Source organism: Zophobas morio, unplaced genomic scaffold (genome assembly GCF_036711695.1).
Source record: "Zophobas morio isolate AGI-343-1 ecotype UQ-CSIRO unplaced genomic scaffold, CSIRO_AGI_Zmor_V1 ptg000425l, whole genome shotgun sequence".
In the NCBI taxonomy this organism is placed as follows: domain Eukaryota; kingdom Metazoa; phylum Arthropoda; class Insecta; order Coleoptera; family Tenebrionidae; genus Zophobas; species Zophobas morio.
Window position 1 is genome coordinate 99338 of NW_026972529.1, and position 24670 is coordinate 124007.

Below are 24670 nucleotides of genomic sequence, written 5' to 3' on the forward strand. Positions count from 1 at the left end.
GTGGTAAAAAATGGGACATGTCCCCTTTCTGCAGTTAGCAATTCATTTATTATATGATCTAAGGAGGCAACAACACAAATAACTTGTCAAATGTTTTTGAGCTCACGTTAATTTAAAGGAAAAATACATTTGTTTAAATTATAAAATTAATGTTCATTCCTTTATCCGATAAATTGCAAATTATATGGAAGAATTGGGACCTAATGAACAACCATTTAAATGTCTTCAAAATGTTATCCATACATATTTACGTTTATTGAATTTTATAAAACTAAAAATAAATGATAGAAAATGAAACAATTACTGCACGCCACATCCGCAAACATACAGCAGCTAAACCATAGATTAATATAGATGCGACATACAGGCTGATTTTGCAAAACCACCCTTATTGACATTGCAGTCCTCAACCGCCAAAGGCAAGCGCCAAATTTAAATAGTCGATGCCAATAAAAACCTTGTTTCACTATAATTGTAATTCATGAGTTGAATGAAAATGAAGGAAACTAAGCAGCTTGTAATATTCTGGTAAATCTAGTGTCAATGTGTCGAAAGTAAAACGCGTCGTTAAAAATATGGTGACATTTGTTCTAGTTAATTTCATTCCTAGTTAAAACCAAACACTGCTGCCAGCATAAATTGCGGAGTCCTCAACCGACATTTAATTTAAACTATGACGCTTCTCTATGTTCTCTGGCTAAACTATGAATTTCTTCAAAACCATAAAGCGGCGACCTGTCAAGGTCGAAAGATTACATTATGTCAAATGCAGGCACGTAACCAGCCTTTTATTTTGGAGGGGCCCAGCCCGGGCACAAATTTCAAATAAGGGGGCCTTTAAAAAAAGTCTTCATTAGTATAAATCAACATTTTACTTGGATCACAACCAGTATATAAATTTAATGGGGTGCAAATAGTTGAAATTGACAGGTATTTACTTTTAATATTGAGAGGTAGAATAATCAAGATTTTCACGTTAATGCGTTAGTGACTTTACTGTACGGATATGTTTGCTTTTTGTATATAGGTATGTATATGTACTAGAAATACATATAGTATTCATTATGATATGCCAACAATTCAAAAAGTAGTTAAAAAAAACTTCGCTAGTAGTCAAGATAAAATTAATAAAATCTTACCAGGAATGAGATGGGTTGTTAATGTAGAATTATGCGACGGTTTTTATGAGCTGCATCAAATTCATCGACAATTTTTGAGGTGTCCAACGATTTAGCTGTTTCTCGTTCAATGTTGATAATTGCCAGGTGAACAAGTCTTTCATCCGACATTTTATTTCGCAAATAAGTTTTAAGACGCCGCAAACACGAAAAAGTCCTTTCACATGCTGCACTAGAAACTGGAATTGTTACACCAATGACACCTAATTTTAATATCTCGGGAAACACAAGATCGTACTTTTGTAGCATGTCTATAAAATCCATAATATTTTTAATATTCACTTTTGTTTTTATTTGATATTGTTTAATTGTATTTGGAATTATTTTAAGTTTCGCTTGTAAAATTTCGAGTTCACTGTGGTAATGTTGTGCCATGGGTAATAATTTGTCGTAGTTTAAAAATGAGGGATTCTCGGGATGTAAGGCGTCGCATGCGTTGACAATTGGTGAATTCTTTTCGAAACGATTCTGTAATTCATTTGTAATTAAGTCCAGAACGGGATAAAATATTTTGTGTAAATAGTCTTCTCTATTAAATATTTCACTGCGTTCCAAATTATTTAGTTCTTCAGTGACCAAGTATGACATATATTTCTTTGGCATTTTTCTTCTTCTTGCTGTTGCTTCTATTGGTATGTTGTTGTCAGCACATATTTTCTCTGTTTCAGAAAATATTTCCATAAAGGTTTCATTTTTGTCATCAGTTCTCATCTTCATTATTGTGTCGTAAATAGAAGTTATTAAAATGTTTGCTTCTGAAAGATTTGATGTGACTTTTTGTAGATAATCGCTGGCATTTTTGAAAATAGACAACAATTGACTATACATGCATAAATTAAATATGAAAGTATAGTCCAGCTGATGTAGAAGTCCAAGAGCTTCTGCTGACCGAGCACTTTTACTGACACTTAATTTATTTAACAAAATCAACAGTTCAGAAAACACCTTTTTTAAAGATAAGCAAGCGAAAACTTGAGCCGTCCACCTTGTGTAACATATTTTTTTGAGTTCAATCGGTTTTTTGTTTGGACGGAGTTCTTTCTGTATATTAATAAATTGTGCATGTATTGCAGAACCAGACACAAATACATACAAATTTTCTATCAAACCAAAAAACAAATTTGCCGTAGTCAAATTGCGACAGATATCAACTACTACTAGATTTAATCTATGACTGTAGCAGTGCACGTAGATGGCTTGTTCGACCTCATCAGTAAATAATTTTTGCACACCACCCACACGACCACTCATTACGTTGGCACCATCATAGGTTTGGGCAACACACCTCTTGATGTCTACAGAACACCATTGCAACAAATTTTTAATATAAGAAAATAAGGAATTTGCATTCAAGTCTTGGGCCGCGTGGAATCCAATAAATCTTTCGTAAACGGTACCATCCAAATAATATCGAAGTACAACCGACACCCGCTCGGTTTTGCTAATATCCTTTGTTTCGTCACATATTACGGCAAAACATGACGCTTTGTTAATTTCCGTAGAAATTTTTTCCAACGTCATTCGTGAAATAATAAATAAAATTTCGTTCTGGATTTTCGGGCTAGTATATTTTGGATTTTTGTGACCCTCTTCATTCAACTTCTTTTTTACGACATCATTATACTTTGCAAACAATGATAACAGTTCCAGAAAATTTCCTCGGTTACTACTCGCTGAATTTTCTTTGGATCCTCTTTGGGCAATACATTGCATTGCTGTATAAAGTATAACATCCACAACGATACTTACATACAGTCTGTTCTCTTTCACTGAATTCAAATGAGCTTCACTTAACTGTCCCGCAACTGATCCTTCTCCAGATGCTTTAATTTGTTTAAAAGAACTCCACTTGATCATGCAGCTTTTGTGGTCAGAACTTGAATTATGCAGTTTCAACCCACTTGTTTGGTCCATTGCTTTTTTCCAGTTTTTAAAACCTACACAGATAAATGCCACATTTGAATTTTGATCTGATGCATGAGGTGAGAAATGTCTGCACGCAAAACAATATACACTATCGGCACTGACACTATATTCTACCCACGGAAAGGTATTGTACCAGGCTTTATTAAACTGACGAAACTTATTTAAAAATTTTGTTTTTGGGTAGAACTGTAAAACAGGTTGTTTTGGTTCATCCACTTTCGTCTGCGACAAATCTAAAGGCCCTGGCACATGTGATCTACTCGAGAGTTTTAATTCCGGATTTTGTCGAAATTTTATCCAGCTCTCAAATTTTGCTTCGCAATCTTCCGTTTCAGAATCAGCTTCTGAAAGTGATTCACTATCCGTTGACTGCAGATTTTCAAAACTCTCATCATTTTCTTCTAAAGTTTCGTCTATTTTACTAGGTCCTGGATCACTACTTGCAGTTTCACAAATAGTTTCTGCACTATCACTAGCAGTCTGTTCACCAGGTTTCAGTTTTTTAAATGCGGTGAAATAATCTGAAAGCGTTCGTTTTTTTTCTGACATTTTTAACAGACACAGTTGAACGACACGGGACAAAAGACTCCGGAAAACTAACACCACAAAATATCAAAAGCCTGCGTGTCAAACTGCATAGTGTGTAAAAGGCATATCTGCTGTATCGGCTAATTGCTTAAAAAAGTTATCGACAAAACCAAAACTGTTCACAGCAGTATCGCTTTACTCAGAGAGTTATATTATAAGATAAGAACATAAGATTATTCACATCTAAAATTTACTGTTGATCTGAAATTTCGAATTTGCTTACTTTTAAAATTTAAAATTAATTTAAGGGTGCACCAGGGGTGGCACAGGGTTTTGTTGGGGTGGCCTGTGTCCCCCCAGGCCCCCCCTTGGTTACGTGCCTGGTCAAATGATGACATCAAATCCATAAATTCTTATAAAATAAAAAGTAGACACATTTCAGTATAGATTGCTTGTTAGTTACCTTGTAATAAATAAGGTCTATTTTATTTTTATTCCAATTTAATAAATGAAGTTATTCAATCTATATATTTATTGGCTATGACTTGAATTAAGAAAACATAATTAAAAGTGAATTAGGTGCACTTTGTGTTTTCTAAGCCCTAACTCGGAATGTGGAAATGCGTTGTTCTATTTAAGACGCCCTCTTATAGACAATAGGTACATTAAAATATAAATAAGCTCGGTGAGAACATCCGAGCGCCATCTATAGAATGAAAATTTTCGTGCCACGTTAGTGCCATTATGCCTCTGTATGGCTAGAAATAAATCGTTTTAGGGCGGCAATGCATTTTTGCCAATGCCTCCCTAAAATTGATGCTAAAGCAGCAAGTGTCGCTCTAAGTCAAGATCGAGGATAATAATAATAATAATAATAATAATAAAATTGACCTAAACGTCTCCTTTTCCTATTCTGAGTCGATTCTGCATGCTTTAAGTGTGTTTGGTGGCTCAGAACCATCAAAAAACGTTGAAATATAGTTCAAATTCAATAAAAATCGACAAAAATACAGTTTCTAGCTAAAATTTGATGGTTTCGTTGCACTTTCCGAGCCCGTAGGGTATCTGATTGGCTTAAAAGTACAAGAAAACACTTCAAAAGTGACGTTTCTGAAGAATTTTAACAGTTTTCTTGTATCTACGAACGCCAGAATGCATGAAATTGACCTAAACGTCTCCTTTTCCTATTCTGAGTCGATTCTGCATGCTTTAAGTGTGTTTGGTGGCTCAGAACCATCAAAAAACTTTGAAATATAGTTCAAATTCAATAAAAATCGACAAAAATTCAGTTTCTAGCTAAAATTTGATGGTTTCGTTGCACTTTCCGAGCCCGTAGGGTATCTGATTGGCTTAAAAGTACAAGAAAACACTTGAAAAGTGACGTTTCTGAAGAATTTTAACAGTTTTCTTGTATCTACGAACGCCAGAATGCATGAAATTGACCTAAACGTCTCCTTTTCCTATTCTGAGTCGATTCTGCATGCTTTAAGTGTGTTTGGTGGCTCAGAACCATCAAAAAACGTTGAAATATAGTTCAAATTCAATAAAAATCGACAAAAACACAGTTTCTAGCTAAAATTTGATGGTTTCGTTGCACTTTCCGAGCCCGTAGGGTATCTGATTGGCTTAAAAGTACAAGAAAACACTTCAAAAGTGACGTTTCTGAAGAATTTTAACAGTTTTCTTGTATCTACGAACGCCAGAATGCATAAAATTGACCTAAACGTCTCCTTTTCCTATTCTGAGTCGATTCTGCATGCTTTAAGTGTGATTGGTGGCTCAGAACCATCAAAAAACGTTGAAATATAGTTCAAATTCAATAAAAATCGACAAAAATACAGTTTCTAGCTAAAATTTGATGGTTTCGTTGCACTTTCCGAGCCCGTAGGGTATCTGATTGGCTTAAAAGTACAAGAAAACACTTCAAAAGTGACGTTTCTGAAGAATTTTAACAGTTTTCTTGTATCTACGAACGCCAGAATGCATAAAATTGACCTAAACGTCTCCTTTTCCTATTCTGAGTCGATTCTGCATGCTTTAAGTGTGTTTGGTGGCTCAGAACCATCAAAAAACGTTGAAATATAGTTCAAATTCAATAAAAATCGACAAAAATACAGTTTCTAGCTAAAATTTGATGGTTTCGTTGCACTTTCCGAGCCCGTTGGGTATCTGATTGGCTTAAAAGTACAAGAAAACACTTCAAAAGTGACGTTTCTGAAGAATTTTAACAGTTTTCTTGTATCTACGAACGCCAGAATGCATAAAATTGACCTAAACGTCTCCTTTTCCTATTCTGAGTCGATTCTGCATGCTTTAAGTGTGTTTGGTGGCTCAGAACCATCAAAAAACGTTGAAATATAGTTCAAATTCAACAAAAATCGACAAAAATACAGTTTCTAGCTAAAATTTGATGGTTTCGTTGCACTTTCCGAGCCCGTTGGGTATCTGATTGGCTTAAAAGTACAAGAAAACACTTCAAAAGTGACGTTTCTGAAGAATTTTAACAGTTTTCTTGTATCTACGAACGCCAGAATGCATAAAATTGACCTAAACGTCTCCTTTTCCTATTCTGAGTCGATTCTGCATGCTTTAAGTGTGTTTGGTGGCTCAGAACCATCAAAAAACGTTGAAATATAGTTCAAATTCAATAAAAATCGACAAAAATACAGTTTCTAGCTAAAATTTGATGGTTTCGTTGCACTTTCCGAGCCCGTAGGGTATCTGATTGGCTTAAAAGTACAAGAAAACACTTCAAAAGTGACGTTTCTGAAGAATTTTAACAGTTTTCTTGTATCTACGAACGCCAGAATGCATAAAATTGACCTAAACGTCTCCTTTTCCTATTCTGAGTCGATTCTGCATGCTTTAAGTGTGTTTGGTGGCTCAGAACCATCAAAAAACGTTGAAATATAGTTCAAATTCAATAAAAATCGACAAAAATACAGTTTCTAGCTAAAATTTGATGGTTTCGTTGCACTTTCCGAGCCCGTAGGGTATCTGATTGGCTTAAAAGTACAAGAAAACACTTCAAAAGTGACGTTTCTGAAGAATTTTAACAGTTTTCTTGTATCTACGAACGCCAGAATGCATAAAATTGACCTAAACGTCTCCTTTTCCTATTCTGAGTCGATTCTGCATGCTTTAAGTGTGTTTGGTGGCTCAGAACCATCAAAAAACGTTGAAATATAGTTCAAATTCAATAAAAATCGACAAAAATACAGTTTCTAGCTAAAATTTGATGGTTTCGTTGCACTTTCCGAGCCCGTACGGTATCTGATTGGCTTAAAAGTACAAGAAAACACTTCAAAAGTGACGTTTCTGAAGAATTTTAACAGTTTTCTTGTATCTACGAACGCCAGAATGCATAAAATTGACCTAAACGTCTCCTTTTCCTATTCTGAGTCGATTCTGCATGCTTTAAGTGTGTTTGGTGGCTCAGAACCATCAAAAAACGTTGAAATATAGTTCAAATTCAATAAAAATCGACAAAAATACAGTTTCTAGCTAAAATTTGATGGTTTCGTTGCACTTTCCGAGCCCGTAGGGTATCTGATTGGCTTAAAAGTACAAGAAAACACTTCAAAAGTGACGTTTCTGAAGAATTTTAACAGTTTTGTTGTATCTACGAACGCCAGAATGCATAAAATTGACCTAAACGTCTCCTTTTCCTATTCTGAGTCGATTCTGCATGCTTTAAGTGTGTTTGGTGGCTCAGAACCATCAAAAAACGTTGAAATATAGTTCAAATTCAATAAAAATCGACACAAATACAGTTTCTAGCTAAAATTTGATGGTTTCGTTGCACTTTCCGAGCCCGTAGGGTATCTGATTGGCTTAAAAGTACAAGAAAACACTTCAAAAGTGACGTTTCTGAAGAATTTTAACAGTTTTCTTGTATCTACGAACGCCAGAATGCATAAAATTGACCTAAACATCTCCTTTTCCTATTCTGAGTCGATTCTGCATGCTTTAAGTGTGTTTGGTGGCTCAGAACCATCAAAAAACGTTGAAATATAGTTCAAATTCAATAAAAATCGACAAAAATACAGTTTCTAGCTAAAATTTGATGGTTTCGTTGCACTTTCCGAGCCCGTAGGGTATCTGATTGGCTTAAAAGTACAAGAAAACACTTCAAAAGTGACGTTTCTGAAGAATTTTAACAGTTTTCTTGTATCTACGAACGCCAGAATGCATAAAATTGACCTAAACGTCTCCTTTTCCTATTCTGAGTCGATTCTGCATGCTTTAAGTGTGTTTGGTGGCTCAGAACCATCAAAAAACGTTGAAATATAGTTCAAATTCAATAAAAATCGACAAAAATACAGTTTCTAGCTAAAATTTGATGGTTTCGTTGCACTTTCCGAGCCCGTAGGGTATCTGATTGGCTTAAAAGTACAAGAAAACACTTCAAAAGTGACGTTTCTGAAGAATTTTAACAGTTTTCTTGTATCTACGAACGCCAGAATGCATAAAATTGACCTAAACGTCTCCTTTTCCTATTCTGAGTCGATTCTGCATGCTTTAAGTGTGTTTGGTGGCTCAGAACCATCAAAAAACGTTGAAATATAGTTCAAATTCAATAAAAATCGACAAAAATACAGTTTCTAGCTAAAATTTGATGGTTTCGTTGCACTTTCCGAGCCCGTAGGGTATCTGATTGGCTTAAAAGTACAAGAAAACACTTCAAAAGTGACGTTTCTGAAGAATTTTAACAGTTTTCTTGTATCTACGAACGCCAGAATGCATAAAATTGACCTAAACGTCTCCTTTTCCTATTCTGAGTCGATTCTGCATGCTTTAAGTGTGTTTGGTGGCTCAGAACCATCAAAAAACGTTGAAATATAGTTCAAATTCAATAAAAATCGACAAAAATACAGTTTCTAGCTAAAATTTGATGGTTTCGTTGCACTTTCCGAGCCCGTAGGGTATCTGATTGGCTTAAAAGTACAAGAAAACACTTCAAAAGTGACGTTTCTGAAGAATTTTAACAGTTTTCTTGTATCTACGAACGCCAGAATGCATAAAATTGACCTAAACGTCTCCTTTTCCTATTCTGAGTCGATTCTGCATGCTTTAAGTGTGTTTGGTGGCTCAGAACCATCAATAAACGTTGAAATATAGTTCAAATTCAATAAAAATCGACAAAAATACAGTTTCTAGCTAAAATTTGATGGTTTCGTTGCACTTTCCGAGCCCGTAGGGTATCTGATTGGCTTAAAAGTACAAGAAAACACTTCAAAAGTGACGTTTCTGAAGAATTTTAACAGTTTTCTTGTATCTACGAACGCCAGAATGCATAAAATGTGACATTTGATAGCAAATTAAGCTTTACGGATCACATGCTTAAAATCTGCAAAAAAGCATATGCAGTATATGGTTGCATTCTAAGGAATACTAAAGATTTCAATAATATAACAACATTGTTGCATATATATAGGACGTGCATTCGGAGTATAATCGAATATGCAAATATTGTTTGGTTTCCTTATCAAAAGAAGTATGTAACTATGTTGGAAAAAGTTCAAAGACGTTTTTTAAAATATATTTGCTTCAGAGAAGATAGTGTATATCCTCCTTTAGGAGTTGAACAATCTAAGCTACTTGAAAGATTTTCTATTTTAAGTTTATCTGATAGATATAAAACTACCACTGTGTACTTCTTATATAAAATCTTAAATTTTAAAATAAACTGTTCAGATCTGTTATATCAAATTGAATTCCATATTAATAAACGTTTTCTTGCAACCAGAGTGCACAATGTGTTCTACATGTCCACACCTCGAACCGATTTTCTACGATTCTCACCTATGTATAACATGTTGAGATTGGGTAATTCTGCACAAAGGACTGTAGATCTATTTAATACAAATCCTAATCAATTAAGACTAATAGATGTGAAATATTTATAAACCTACTTAATGATGGCATGTTGTGTGTATGTTCTGTAATTGGGTTTTAACCTGTAGAGCATACTAACATATAATAATAATATTAATAGTTCAAACAACCTTAAGCGAGCAAAAAATCATGCGAATTTTCAACGCTCGTTTAAACCAAAAGTGAATTTTATGTTATAAATATTTTCGGTAGATGGCGCATCGAAGAGGAATCTATTTTCTTGCGGTGATGTCTTAATTTTTGGTTATTTCTTCTACTTTATTATTAATAACGATCATTTTTATAAACTTACTTGGCTAATAGGTGGCATATTTCAGCAGGAATTTTTAAATTTGAACAATAGTCTTCTTTCTCATGAAGATTTGACTTACAAAAGTCGACATATCTATTTGGACTAATTTTTATTATACTGAATACCACTCATACACTTGTTAACTCTTATGGCAGAAGTGTGAATATTTGTTAATATTTAACCATTTAGTTTTAGTTTAGTTTTGTTAAAAACAAATTAGAAAAGAGCGATTTTTATGATAATAATCTGTTTATCTACATATCGAGAGCGCAATAAAAATCACGATCAAAAATAACCATGGATTTTTGAAGATTTGTCTTGGATAGAATTTTGTCTTTTCAGATTAATTTTTTATTTCAATTGAATAGTTTGAGCCGAAAGTACAACGATAAAAGACAAACTTTGAAAAATCCATGATTGGCTTTGATCGTGTTTTTATTCTTCTCTCGGGGTAATTATACACAAATAAATATCATGAGAGATGTAAGCCCTAGTTTCCATTGAACGGTCGCAGTGCACAGTGACACCTGTCGATAATAATTATGTAAATCACGACATTCATAAATCGGACATCGCTGTTGAGTTTTGATTTTTTTTCTTTTTTCTTACACAATTTGAAGGGGAATTAAGACTAATTGATGTAAACACATCAACTAATTCCATGGTCTTACTGCTGTCTGTCGCTACCCAAGAATAAATCATTTTTCGACGAATTTGGATTTGTAGAATTTTGTAAATCAACCCCTTACATATGTAGACAACTCATATTCGAAACTACACTTTATCAAGTGCTGCTATATACTCACTATACTAAACATCCATTGACATTGTCAGTTTTACTAACGTCTTAAAATGTCTTTCAGTTGAAGTATTGTTTAACTGATTAAAACTCATTGTATTTTATTCAGCACTTTATTTCACGAATCAATTATAAACAACATTTCTAACACGATTTTGTACCCACGTATATATAGAGCCGACAGACCGCTCCTTTTGAAATATATGCGAATATTTTCTTTGGATCACCCGACAAAGCGAAAGTTTCGGCAGTTTTTTTTCTTGTAAATTGTATTTAAATTCTGTGTGCATTACGTCTAATTCTGCTACTGTCCACTTTAATTTTCTTCCCCTTTTACATAATGGACTCCGATACAAACGCAATGAGGGATTTTTTAGGCGACCTTCAATTTCTTGAGTCGTAGGATTTCGGGACGACGGCGACGGACTTTGTAGTTTTGCAGGACTTTTTCGTTTCTTCTGAGGTGTATTAACAGGAGCGCTTCTTTTTTCAGTGCCTACATAAAAAATAAGTACATTTTCTTTCAGTTTACAAGTGTTAATTTAAGTTTAGTGTATATCAATTTAACAATAACTTAAAAACTACAATTTTAAAAAGTTGCTACTATAGTTCTTAACAACTTTACAGCATACAGCATGGTTTATATACATTGCCGAAATAAAGATTTTTGTTAAAAAATTGGTTTTACTTTAGTTTATTCCAAAAGACTTGGATTTAATTTGTAAAAAAAACAGTAATAATGTAAGTATGTGAAAAACAAAAAATGGGTCAAATTTTTAAAAGTTGCAGAAACACATTAAAGTTGCCACAGACTTAATTAATATTTAGCTATACCTAATTCATAACTATAAAACAGTTTAAAGTGAACCCAATTATTTAGAAGCAATTTTCGTTCATATCAGTTTTCTAAATCTCAAATTATAAGTAAAAAATATCATTCTAGGAAATTTCCTAAATGTATATCTTTCACTATTTATCTGATCGTACTTACTTGGTTCATCAGGATTCGTATCCTCAATGTCATAGTCTTCATCAGGAATAAACGGTTCTAAATCTTCTAATCTTTTTCCTCGATATTTCTCAATATCATCGTCTCCATCAATGACACTCAAAAACCGTGATAAAGTAAAAATGTTAACTGAAGCATCATTCAGTCTATAATTGGACAAATGTACATTTAAATCATGTCCCATGTAATCTGCGACGTGCTGCATTTCATTGTGGGATAAATCCAAGATCTGTGCTTGTGTAGCCACTTGTTTCCGTAAGTAAGTACCAGTGAATGACCTGGGTGCTTTAAGGTTAGCGTTATGAACAAATTTTCGAAGTGCCACTGACGCTGAGAGGTGACCATTATTATTATTGAATGCAAAGAGAAATACATTACTCTCTTGAATTTGTGCTTGTTCTCGAAATGATAAATAAAAATCGAGGGCCCTAAAACAGTTACTTTTAGTTGCGAAATATTTTAAAAAGTGGATAAGTATTCACAAAACCTCAAATTTACTACAGTCCTTAAACAAAATATATTGATATAGAATTTGAAATTTTGTGAAAACAGTATAGTTAAAGTGCTTACTCTATATGTTCTGATTTCAGTAGCAGGTTAAGAGGCCTGTGCCGTTTACCCAAGATGAACATAAATGAAAATTTCTCAGCTAATATACGTTGCAGGCGATTAAGATGTTTGTAATTTTCCTGTTGGAGTTGTTTTCTTGTTTTGTAGTCTTCTAAAAGCATACGAGAACTTTCTCCTGGTCGTCTACGATTATATATCATTATTTGGCATAGTATACATTCACCCAATGTCTTCCATGATCTAATGTCAAAATTTTCACTTTTAAGTTGTTCTGTACTTTGGAGCAAAATCTTTTTAAGGTATTCATTAAAGATTTTTACATCTTCCTGACTTGGTATTTCCTTTGCGGTTTTAACTTTCTTAATGTTCGCCGTTTTCAAAGCTGTTTTAGTAATTTCATTTTTAAATTCTTGTTTATGTAAGAATTCAAAATTTCTAAGCGTTACCATACGTGGATCTTCCTCAGCTACATTATTTTCAAGAAGCTGAATCTTTAAACGAGAGGCAATTGTCGTCAATAAAGGGCCAAACTGTAAAGCAAGAGATGGAGCGGTGATAACCTCTTCATCTCTAGAACCTGTAAGATTACGTATAGCCTGCATTATTAATTTGTATTTAGATGGCATAAAACATTCAGCGAACGAAGTGATTGATGGATCCAGCTGTTTAATAATCAACAACAATCTTGCACATCGTCTCATCTGTGACCTAGTATTATCCATAAAACGTTGTTCTGAATTTAGCTTGCATAAATGTATTCCAAGCAAAAGTATTGTCTGATCATTTTTTGCTACTACACCAATTTCGTCGTTTAGCATGTTGCTTACGAGTTTTATATGAAGTTTTTCTTCTAAACTTTTTGAAATTTGTCTCTGATCTAAAATTAAAGCATTTTGACGCCTACGTCTTCTGTCTGGGGCTCTTTTTGAACATTTTAATTCATGTTTAGCAAAATTTCGTTTTGCAAACAAGCCAGAACAAGTGGGGCAGTGAATACTTTCAGATAACTTTTGTTTTATTGGTTTTCTTACAGGGATTCTTTGATGTAAATTTACTTGCAAATTGTACTTTTGATCACCTTTCAACCGAAGTTGACGTAAAAGTTTGTTTTTCTCTTTTGTTGGTTTGAAGCACATGTTTTTTACTTCAGTTTCTTTTGCATGGACCTGCAAAACATAACATCAAGATAAGAAGTAAAATTTATGCTCATTACCTTTTGCAAATGGCGACCCATACAGGTTCTTAGTTTACCACAGTAGAAACAATAGTGCCCTTTCAATTTTGTAGAAGATTTCAGTTCAGAATCTATAGGCTGCATTATAAGAGACGTTATATTTTGATTTATATGATCCGCTTTTATTTCTGTACCTTCTAATACTACATTTGGTGGAATGCAACATAGTATGTGGCACATTAAACTTTTTTCTTGTCTATATAAGAAACCAATATTCTTTCCATGGGTTGATACTAAAAAACAGTGCACTGCAGAAAAATATCACTAGATTGTTAAACTTATTTACATTTACAATCGTGATTAATACTTTGGTCGAAAACGTGGCAACTCAGGTATCTTTCATCGGAATGAGACAAAGCAGCACTGAACATACCGACATGATACTGTCCCTCATGAAATGTTTCTATAGTTTCCAGAATAACTTTACCAGAGTTATAAATTTTTATCTTACTGCAAGCTTTTTTAATTCGGTTCATCTGTGGTCGTTCTCCAACAAATCCGCTGTCTGCAAAATTATATTAAATGATCTAAGAATCATACAAAATGATTAATTACCTAAACATGTTTTATCTTCTTTGGTAAATAATCTGCGCCTAACTGTTTGTTTGTTTACTCTGGTACAAAGAGGCTCAAACGATATTGGAGTTATTGTCCGTCCTGTACTAGGCGTAGATTCATCTAAAAATGTTGTTAATTAACGACAGTTACTTGATTTAACTTTCAATTAACTTACCTGGTATATATTCGTCATCTGTAAATTCTGGATCTGCATATGGATCATCTTTGTCGGAAGCTTCATCTGATGATAGACAGTACTTCACAGATTTCTTGCTTTTTATAACATCGGTTAAATGAACAGAACACTCTTTTGTACCATAATCTAAAATGCAATATTAGATTTAAAATAATATAATTGTTATTTTAAATCGCTCATCAGAATGTGGTTTTAAATTTGATACAGAAAATAATCAAATATTTTTATTATATGAATAATTCATGGTTTCAGTTTGGTCGAAAAAGGTCCCTCTAACTTTCATATTATTCAAAAATTTGGTCTAAAGTATTAGTCAGAACTTGTCCCTACAGTGTAACAAATACAGCTTTTTCGAAAAATTATAAAGTTTGAGTTGGCATTTTTTATGACAACCCATATAAGTTTACATAAAGATGTATGGACGCTTACAATACAAATAACGAAGTTATTGTATTGTATGTTTCAAGTGAGTTTTTCTATTACAAAATTTAGAGATGACGAAGATAAACAGATAAATTTTGAGTAACGATTTACCATACTTACGATTACCTTAAAATGTTTGCACGATCTCAGAGCATTCGGTTTTTCAGTTAAATTGTAAAATGTTATTACTTTTTCTTTAACCTGAAGTCTATGCTCAAAAACATACACATGTATATATATATAGTTGTTATACCGCTTACACAGTCCCGACTCGCTATATCTAGTAAACGTTACCAGACCTTTTGAGACGTTACCAGACCCGGGTTCGGGTCTGATAACGTTTAACCATGTATATCGCCTTCTTGGGCCCAGTACAATTAAAAATTGAAATAAAAAAGTGGGTCTGGTAAAACTGTTGAACGTCAAATTTTATACAGAAATAGTTCATTCCCCTTTTCTGCAGAGGGCGTCGTGTCGCTTAGCTGTATATAATATCTGCCTGCATAAAATCGTCCACATCGGACCAACGTTACCAGATCCGTAAATCTGCAACACTGCATTCTAGCAGATCAGTTCAGTATTTAAGAAAATCATGAGTACTTTTCTTATTCTACTTGTATCTGACTGCTTGCATGAAGTAAAAATATGTTATTTGAATTAATAAAGCATTTTTACAATGAATCGTTTGAGGAATGGCTAGTTTCATGTTTTCTCGATGTTACATAACTCTTATTAGACCTAGAATATGAAAAATTATGTCTTTCATTGCCATTTGTCCGCCGTTCTTGTTAGAGACAATTTCCAAAATTATATACTATACAGATTATTTTCAAATTCTAGATACAGTTTAGGATTATCGTGGAGACGGGGGTAAAATGCTAATTAACTAAATACATAATTCAGCCTCATGTTTAATAAAAATAATAAAGATAAGGTTTTTTAGTTTAAATATACCATATGTTCGAAAAAAAAAAATAGCCCGGGAACGTAGCTATCTTATTTTTTTGAATAGATCAAATTAAATCATTTTAAATGTTTTGCGATCTTAATTGTAAAACTAATTTTTAATTTTCTTTTTTTTGCCTATGACATTCAACTTTTGTTTTTTAAATGACATCCTAGATATTTTTTTTTAATTTTTGTGATTTTTTTTTCTGAATATTGATGTACCATGTTTCGCATTTTGTTAAAAAGTTGTGGCAAAAATTAATTTAATTTTTATAGCAAGGTAACTGTAACTGAAAAATGTACCAAAATTTTTGTTACATAGCAAGTTTAACACGGTTTATAACACTTATTAATGTATAGGAGTTTTAAATTTGAAAATTAAACTTCTATACGAAAACATTATTAACTCAAAACATTTTATTGCAAATATGATGTATTAAATTATTAATGTTTGAAAATATTATGTACACTATGATACATCAATAAATTTAGAAAAAATCTCTACATGAATCTTAAAAAAATATTCAGGGTGTCTGGTGTCATTTAAAAAACAAAAATTGTATGTCGTAGATAAAAACGAATGAAAGTTAAAAATTATTTTTTTTAAATCAGATCGTTTTATTTATATTTAGTAGACGATATATGTATGTATGCAAATTTTTTGAAAAATATGTAAAAATTATACAACATTTGACGATTAATTTCAGAAATTAGAAAACGACTCCTCAAAATTTTGCATAATTATGTCTTAGTGCTCATTCACAATGGGCATAAAGCATAAGGATGTCATAAGCATTAATGCATATGAATTTATGTTTAGTGCTCTATGGTTGTATTCGTTCACAATATGCATTAGTGCTCATTCACAAGAGGCATAAAGCATGAGGATGTCCTAAGCATTATGGTCATTGTAAACGAATAGAAGGACAGAGCACTAAACATAAATTCTTATGCATTAATGCTTATGACATCCTTATGTTTTATGACCATTGTGAATGAGCACTTACAGTTATAATGAACGTGGTCAGGTCAGGTCACCAAAGCGTTTAACTGAATGTAATTTGCAAAGTGCAAAATTGTATGCTTCTGTAAGTGTAGTTTTTTTTAATCCTCTCTTATTTTCAAATTCGCTATAATGATCTACGTATCCATATTTTACTTAATTTTTATTTGAAGATAGGAACTTGATTATATTCTAAATTAATTGATCCTCACTTAATATTAACTGACAGAGATCATTCTTTTAGCTACATCTAATTTGTACATCTATTGGTAGATTTCGACAACAATCTTTTTAAAGCAACATTTAGTTTTTATTCAATTTTTTTTAATGAATATATTTGTCGGCAAATGTTTTATTTATTTCTGTTCGTTAGAATTTCGCATTTAGTTGATTTTTTACTTACTGAGCGTAAGTAAAGGAAGTATTGTAATCAAGTCCATCGGCCGACTCTCTACTTCTACGTTTTCTCGACCTTTCATTACCCCTACAGGACGAAGAAATAGGTCCCCATTTCCGTCTGTCCGTCTGTCTGCAGCCCCGGATTTTTATTAGGCAGATAATCTCCGAAAGTACGGGGCGATTGTTGTCAAATTTTGTATTTACGAGTATAGGTATATTAGGAATATCATGTAGATGGTAAAACGCTAACCAAAATTTGTCTAATCGTCCTCACCAACAATGTGATGACGTCATGTTAAAATTGCACATAGTACATGGGTCTTAAATTGTATGAAATACCATAGTCCTACACATGTAGTTTATGACTCCGTATTGAGTTTTATCCGAAAAGTGCAGAATTTTGGAAAAAAATCAAAATTATGAAACATCAAAATTTTGCGGTATAAATTTTATTCACATTTTTTGAATTTGCATAAACAGGATGACACAAAAAAATTATTGAATGCGTGATTTATTTTATTAATTTAATCAGGAACTGCAAAACCGAATATTTTAAAATCATGGAGATGTTTAAGATTATCATAAACATGGTAAATCTTTGATCAGAATGTATTTGCTCATCCACCCTAAAAATTGATGACATCACCTCAAAATTTTGCTAAATAAATCCTATCTTAAATATGCAAAATATGATGACTTTATACTTGTGATTTATCAGTTTATCACTGCATTAATATTTTTTAGATTTGGTTATACAGCTGTCTCAAAAAAATTAATGACTGAAAATTGCTTGACAAACAGGTATCAAATTCCCGCAAGGGTGTCCAAAATGCGAGGATAGCAGTTTTTTGTTCCATAGCTACCTATCTTTTAATAATTTTTGAATTATTTTCGCAATAATTTATCGGTTTGGCTAACCAGACGTATTTCGGAGATGAATTTTTGCATACAGTATTTATTTTTCATGTTTAATCAAGTGATGCAAATTAATTAAACTTAATTATTTCAAAATTAAATTAAGGCATGGAAAATTTACTTTTTCAAGATAATGATTATTCTCACCGGTTCATATTAATACTCACCTATCAAAGTACTTACATTTCAAATTTCATAACAATCCGTTCAAAAATACCTGAGTTATTGCGCCCGAAAATGTTACGTGGGACACCCGGTATACTTAGATGGGAAACAGACAATCTAGAGAAAGATGAAAGTCTTAAAATGTGTCTCAGCAAGGATAAGGATTATTTTGCAGAATTCATATGGTTCAGACAAAATATGTACACGAAAACTAAAATGACACATGGACTTCACATGTACTAATTTCATTGTAGCGTTTGCCATGCTAAGTATTATTAAAGGATCGAGATCCTTCGAGGGCCTGTAAATTTGCAAACGAAATTATTTTTTTCTATTTAACAATATAGACAGAGACAAGCTTAAAATTGCAGAAAATTATGGAGCATTTTGTTGTGCTTCTAAATGTGCCAGCTAGACTTAAAAACATTTTTTGGTGATTCTGTTTCGAAATCATTCATTAATTACGGCTATTTATAAACGATTTATATATTAATGGGTTAATACAGCAATCAGATATACCCCCGCGCACTTGATGTAAAATTTTTTATTTAAATGTTATAAATATCATGAAATTTGGAACTGATTTTTAGCAGTTTCGTGTATGAAATTGCAATCACCGGAGAAGTATTGCAACCAACTCGTTTGTTAATAGGCGATTATTAAGTATTGATTAAATAATTGCTATGGAGCATTGTAACTTTTTTGAAGAGGGTCTTTTTATTACTAGTATAGCGTTCTTAAATTTTTCAATTAATAATTTGAAATATTAAAGTTACTCTTAAAGAATATGCAATTTTAGATCTCAAAATCATTTTTCAAGTTTCTAACACATATTGTACCATTTTATGGTTAAAATTTCGATTTTTTTTAGGATTTTAATATTAAAAAATCTTAATTTGTGATTTATGTTATGTGTAAGAAAAGCTTAGATATCATTTAAAAACTTTATGAAATAAACTAGAAAATTTTTGTGCTAACATTTTTTTACAAATCTGTAAGCCTAAGGTCGTCAAATAAAAATTGCATTAATAAATCGCAAGTGTAAAATTATGTTATTTTATAAATTTTCTTAAAATTTTAGGTGGGAATAGGTATCCAAATTTTGGTTGAACTAACTCGATAGACATGTACAACTAGTAAAAAGAAAATGTTACTAATGTCTATCAAACTTGCATATCTGTTAATAAAAAAAATGCCTTGGCGTTTATTTTATTAATGAGTTACCCGTTTGTCATGGCACTCATGGCGTCAAAAAGACAGGCAGATAAGATATATTTTTGGTTTTCCTTATTTTCTTTTGTCACACTTTTGCATATCCACTGGTTGTAAATCCAACTTTCAAGATACACAAGAAATTTTACAGATCAATACAATGTGAAGCGATTTTCCATAAATTTAATGTGGCAACAATGTCGGGATTGATAACGTCGGTTTACTGTGTTATTTATACCGAAATGGGACTGAGAAAGCTGTTGGACGTAGTGGGTGTGGTAACGTTGGATGAATATGGTGTTAACTTTTTTCAAGGTATAATTTTACCCCTCTACTTTTTTTTAAGTTTGTTATTGCAAAAACCATTAAATTTATTATATTATACTCGGAAAAACAGCCGGGCTTGGTAACGTCTGTTTAATATGTTGGGTTTGGTAACGACGGTTGGATACGTATATATATATATGTATATATATAAATTCATTATATTTTGACATTTTGGATAGGATTTATTTGGTAAATTTTTGAGATTATGTCATGTTTTTAGATTAAGACGAGACAAACGGATACATTTTGATTAACGATTTATCATGCTCACTTTATACAATTTTATTTTTTTTTAATATCTGGATATCTAGGGTAAAAAACCAAGACGGATTCAGGAACTACAAGTAAAGTTGTATGTTATTTTATAATATTTAAATAACATTTAATATGCAAAATTTTGAAGTTACGTCAACAAGTTGTTGGTAGGGATGATTAGGACAAATTTTAGTTGGCGTTTTACCATCTACACGATATTCCTAAAGTGCTTATAAAATTTGGAATCGGAACAATCGGTAGTTTTGGAGATTGTCTAATGAAAATCAACAGACAGACGGAAACGGGGACCTATTTTTTCATACTCTGAAACATGAAAGTTGTCATTCGCCGAGTCTACCCTATTACAATATTTCCTTAGCTTACTCTAGGGAGGTAAAAAAGGATTTTATTATCTTGTCAATCTATAAATTAGAGCAAGATCGGGAGTGTTTCATTGAACTTATAAACTGATGTGTATTCTTACGAAAAATATCAAATAAAGAGGAAGAGGATTTCTATCTAAATAACTTTTTACTTCCTGAGCATAAGCTGAGGATTGTAGTAGAATTCATCGGACGAATGACTACTTTCACGTTGTTCGACGTTTCATGATTGCTAGAGTACGAAAACAGATCTCTCATTGTTGTTTGTCTGTTAGTTTGTCTGTTTGACTGTCTATTCTCCGTCTATGTCGATTTTATTAGACAGATAAATCCGAAACGACAAACAGATGGAAATAGGAAATCTATGTTCTCGTATTCTACATGATCATGAGACGGTGAGAAATCATGATTACGTAACTTCCAAATTATACATATAACATGACTAAATTTTATAAAGTCACAGATTCCTACACGTGTAGTATATGTATCCGCCTTGATTTTTTTACCCTAGACATCCAGATTTTTAGAAAAACAAAATTATATAACAATATTTTATATTTTAACTTTGAAACTGAACAAACAAATGCCCCGAAATTAGGCAAACGTTTTAAGGTTATCGTCAGCATGGTAAATTGTTAATCAAAATTAATCCGTTTATACCCTTTCAAAATAGATGACGTCATCCCAAAATTTTGCCGAATAAATCCTATCGAAACTGTGCAATATACTATGAGTTTATACTTGTGGTTTAACAATGCATTTATATTTTAGAATTGTTTGTACAGGGTGCAAAACAACTTAATGAATGAGGGTAAGACGAGTCGTCACGTTTTTTGCTTACGGATTGTCAATACATTTTCAGAATGTAATATCTCTCGTTATTAACACACTTATTTTTATGAAATTTTAAACATAGCATGTCAACACCTTCCACTATATCACTTGGGGGTAGTTTTGTAAAATGAGTTTATCATTTTTTTTGTTTTGGTAAAAAATTTTATCGCATATTTCTAAAACTCGAAATTTATATTATTTATGAAAGTTTTTGAACCTGGTTTTCACCACTATTTTTAGCTTACAAAACTCTAAAAATCTTATCAACATCGCCGAATTTTTTTGTCGTAAAAAAGAGTTTATCACAATTAAACACATTTATTGTTATGAAATTTTAAACATGTCATCACCTTCCACTATCTCACTCGGGAGTAGTTTTGTAAAAAGGAGTTTATCATCATTTTTTTTTTCAGTTTTGGTAAAAAAAAATTATCGCTTATTTTAAAATTCGAAATCTTTATTATTTAGGAAAATTTTAGAACACGGCTTTCACCACTATTTTTAACTTACAAAACTAGAAATCCTATTAGCAACATTGTCGATTTTTTTTGTCGGAAATGAGATACAGTAAAAAGAAGTTTCATGTCAACACCTTCCATTATATAACGCGGAAGTAGTTTTGTAAAAAAGAGCATCATTTTTTAAAATTTTTGGTAACATTTTTTCATCACGTATTTTTAAAATTCCAAATCTCTATTATGTATGAAAATTTTTGGACCCAGTTTTCAACACTGTTTTCAGCTTAAAAACTCTAGAAATCCTATAAACAACATTGTCGCCTTTTTTGTCGGTAAGGAGACACAGTAAAAACAGTTTATGTCAGAGAAGCTTTTTTTTACTGTATCTCATTTTCGACAAAATAATAGGATTAGATATTACACTCTGAAGATGTATTGATAATCCGTAAGCAAAAAACGTGAGGACTCTTAAATCAAGAACGGCTTACTCCATTTTCCAGAAAATTTGGCAATATAATACTGTTATTATTAGTGTTACACTGCACCTATCCAAATTTATATACGTGTCATTGTTAAAATGTTGATGACGACATCACAAAATTTTGTAATAGAAAAACTCACTTGAAAAATAACGCATAGGATATTTCTTGACATTTACTTTAACACTACACACGTATCTTTATTTTCATTTATAGTTGTTCAAAAAAACTGAATATGTTACACTGAGGCGTGAGAAATTCTGTCTAAATAACTTAGACCAATTTTTTATCAACTAAAAATGAAATAAACCTCTAACGACATATTAAAATCGGTTAAAATATTTACGTTAATTGCATAATAATATTTTACAATTTGACAACAGTCAGACCGGTAGTTTCGGAAATTATCTGTGCAATCAAAATCGACACAGACGGCGGACAGATAGGCAGACAGAAACGGGCGACCTATTTTTTCGTACTTTAGGGGTCATGAAATGAACATGAAAATAGCCACTCGTCAAATGGATCTCTCTTTTAAAATATTTACGTTGCGATTGAAAAAATGTAATTTTGCGCCGCGATGCCGACGTCATATTTGCGGTGTACTAAATTTATCTTTCCCCTTTAAGTTAAAAACAATGGCGTTTACGGAATTTTAAATATCTTTATCCGTTATCAAACTGGGACATCCTGTATAGGACTTATCTTCATAAAAAAATGTATGTTGACTCATAACATTAATGTATATAGAGATACAAAAATGTATAAAAAGTACTTACTATGTACATCTGCCGACGATCCTGAGGATGACGTACTGCTCTTGAATTCCATTTGGAAACTTTCAGAGACGGATATTGTTGCACCACGAAGTGGGAAATATTTGTCCTTCCGAACTCGATTTCCGCACTGAAGACCTAATTCTGTCTACGAAAAAAAAAATAAGAATCACTACATAGCTTCTTCACTTGTAAATTTCATAAAAGAATGGAATCATCTTAAAATTTACTTACCAAACGTAGAATACAAACCAACGTTAATAAGTTACCCTTTGGTAACTGATGATTGTACACATTTTTCTTTTGGGTAAATGGTTTAAACCGTAGTTGCACCCCACAACACTTTCCTTTAGGCACACATCACTAAAGCTTAAAAGCGCAGGTAAAAGACACAACAACAGCTTTGGAACAGCTACGATCATGACATAATACAATCTGCTTCCTCTCCCGCCGCCGCCGCCGCCGCCTATAGTCAGCAATAACACAGAATGCCAGGAAAAAAAACAATAAGTGATGTCAGCAACGGCAAGGTTGTTATTCTGTAATGGTTTAAAGTCACGACGATATCAAGGAAAGAAATTCTTCAGAATCGTTGAACCAACAGATTATAAAAAATGTTATTTTTTCCTAAAAACTAGTTAATGAAAATGAATTCTAGGAGATATTTTGATCAAAATAGGCGGAAGCATATTTTTGGTTTTTAGGATAAAATGACCAAAGATTTTTACTTCCCGGAAGTAAGCTAAGAAGGTACATATTGAAATCGGGTCCATCTGACGAATGGCTATTTTCATGTCTACTCGAAGTTTCATGACCCCTAAAGTACGAAAAAATAGGTCGCCCGTTTCTGTTTACCAGTCTGTCCGCCGTCTGTGTCGATTTTGATTGCACAGATGATTTCCGAAACTACCGATCTGACTGTTGTCAAATTGTAGAAATGCTAAAGCGCTAACCAAAATTTGTCTAATCATCCCCAGTAATAATGTAATTACGTCCTCAAAGTTGTACATGGTAAATGTTATTTAAATTTTATAAAATATTATATTCCTGCACATATAGTTTATGAATCCATCTTGATTTTGAGCCCTAAGGGTGCAAATTTTTTTAATTGTGTAATAATATTTTACAATTTTACTTTGAAATGCAAAATAGAATTCTTTGAATTTTTGCAAACGTTTTAAGGTTATATTTATATAAGATAGTAAGCATGGTAAATCGTTAATCAAAATTTATGCGTTTATCCCGCCCCCAAAACGATGACGTCATCTTACAATTGTATCGAAAAAATGTTACAAAATTATTATTTTTTATGATAGCCTCTATAAGTAAAAATAAAGTACATAGAAGAAGAAACTGTGAGTATGTTTCATGTGAGTTTTTTCACATAAAAATTTTATGATGATCATTAACATTTTGTTAAGGACACATTTATCAATTTCAATAGCTCTGGTATAGTGTAATACCAATAACGGAACAGAAGCACTGTATTCTCAACATTTCGGGAAAGTGAAGTGGACCAATATGGATTTGATCATTAAAATAAATTACTTCGATCTTTAAAATATTCTTAATTCGCCCTGTATAACTAATTCTAAATTAAAAGTACGACACTAAGAGTTTTCGAATTTTATATCATCAAAATTAATGTTGGGGTGTTAAACGCTTATAAATAGAGAGCGGAAAATATGCAGCAAAATTTTGAGAAATATCATCATATAATATGCATTCAATTTATGCAAATATGCAGTAACTTTATTAAAATTATCAAGGATATGCAGTTGCTTATGCTCCAAAATAAAAAAAAAATCTTCATAAGCAGAACAAAATTTATTTACAGATTTATCGAGATTACGTCTAATCATAAAAAATTTATAAATAACATGTTTAAACATTAACTAATGACCT

General features: G+C 32.2%; 2 protein-coding genes across 2 annotated transcripts; both read right to left on the reverse strand.

Annotated features, from left to right (window-relative positions):
- Positions 1–1157: 1157 nt before the first annotated feature.
- On the reverse strand, positions 1158–3653 carry LOC135120824 (zinc finger MYM-type protein 1-like). The gene has a single exon (XM_064045141.1). The coding sequence runs from the start codon at positions 3651–3653 to the stop codon at positions 1158–1160; it is 2496 nt and encodes an 831-aa protein (XP_063901211.1).
- Positions 3654–9396: 5743 nt separating this feature from the next.
- Positions 9397–23577, reverse strand: LOC135120825 (uncharacterized). The gene is made up of 12 exons (XM_064045142.1): positions 23520–23577; positions 23035–23231; positions 22769–22913; positions 14168–14314; positions 13990–14112; positions 13721–13939; positions 13414–13667; positions 12201–13366; positions 11613–12058; positions 10787–11117; positions 9548–9574; positions 9397–9487 (listed from the first exon to the last, which is right to left on the reverse strand). The coding sequence occupies exons 1-12, from the start codon at positions 23575–23577 to the stop codon at positions 9397–9399; spliced, it is 3204 nt and encodes a 1067-aa protein (XP_063901212.1).
- Between the last annotated feature and the right edge of the window lie 1093 nt (positions 23578–24670).

Coding starts and splice junctions, on each gene's coding strand:
- LOC135120824 (XM_064045141.1), bottom strand. CDS start 3,653: ATGTCAGAAAAAAAACGAACGCTTTCAGATTATTTCACCGCATTTAAA.
- LOC135120825 (XM_064045142.1), bottom strand. CDS start 23,577: ATGAAACTTCGAGTAGACATGAAAATAGCCATTCGTCAGATGGACCCG. Junction 23,232..23,519: donor GATGGACCCGATTTCAATAT/GTACCTTCTTAG, acceptor TGCTGACTATAG/GCGGCGGCGGCGGCGGCGGG. Junction 11,118..11,612: donor TACGAATCCTGATGAACCAA/GTAAGTACGATC, acceptor TTTTTTATGTAG/GCACTGAAAAAAGAAGCGCT.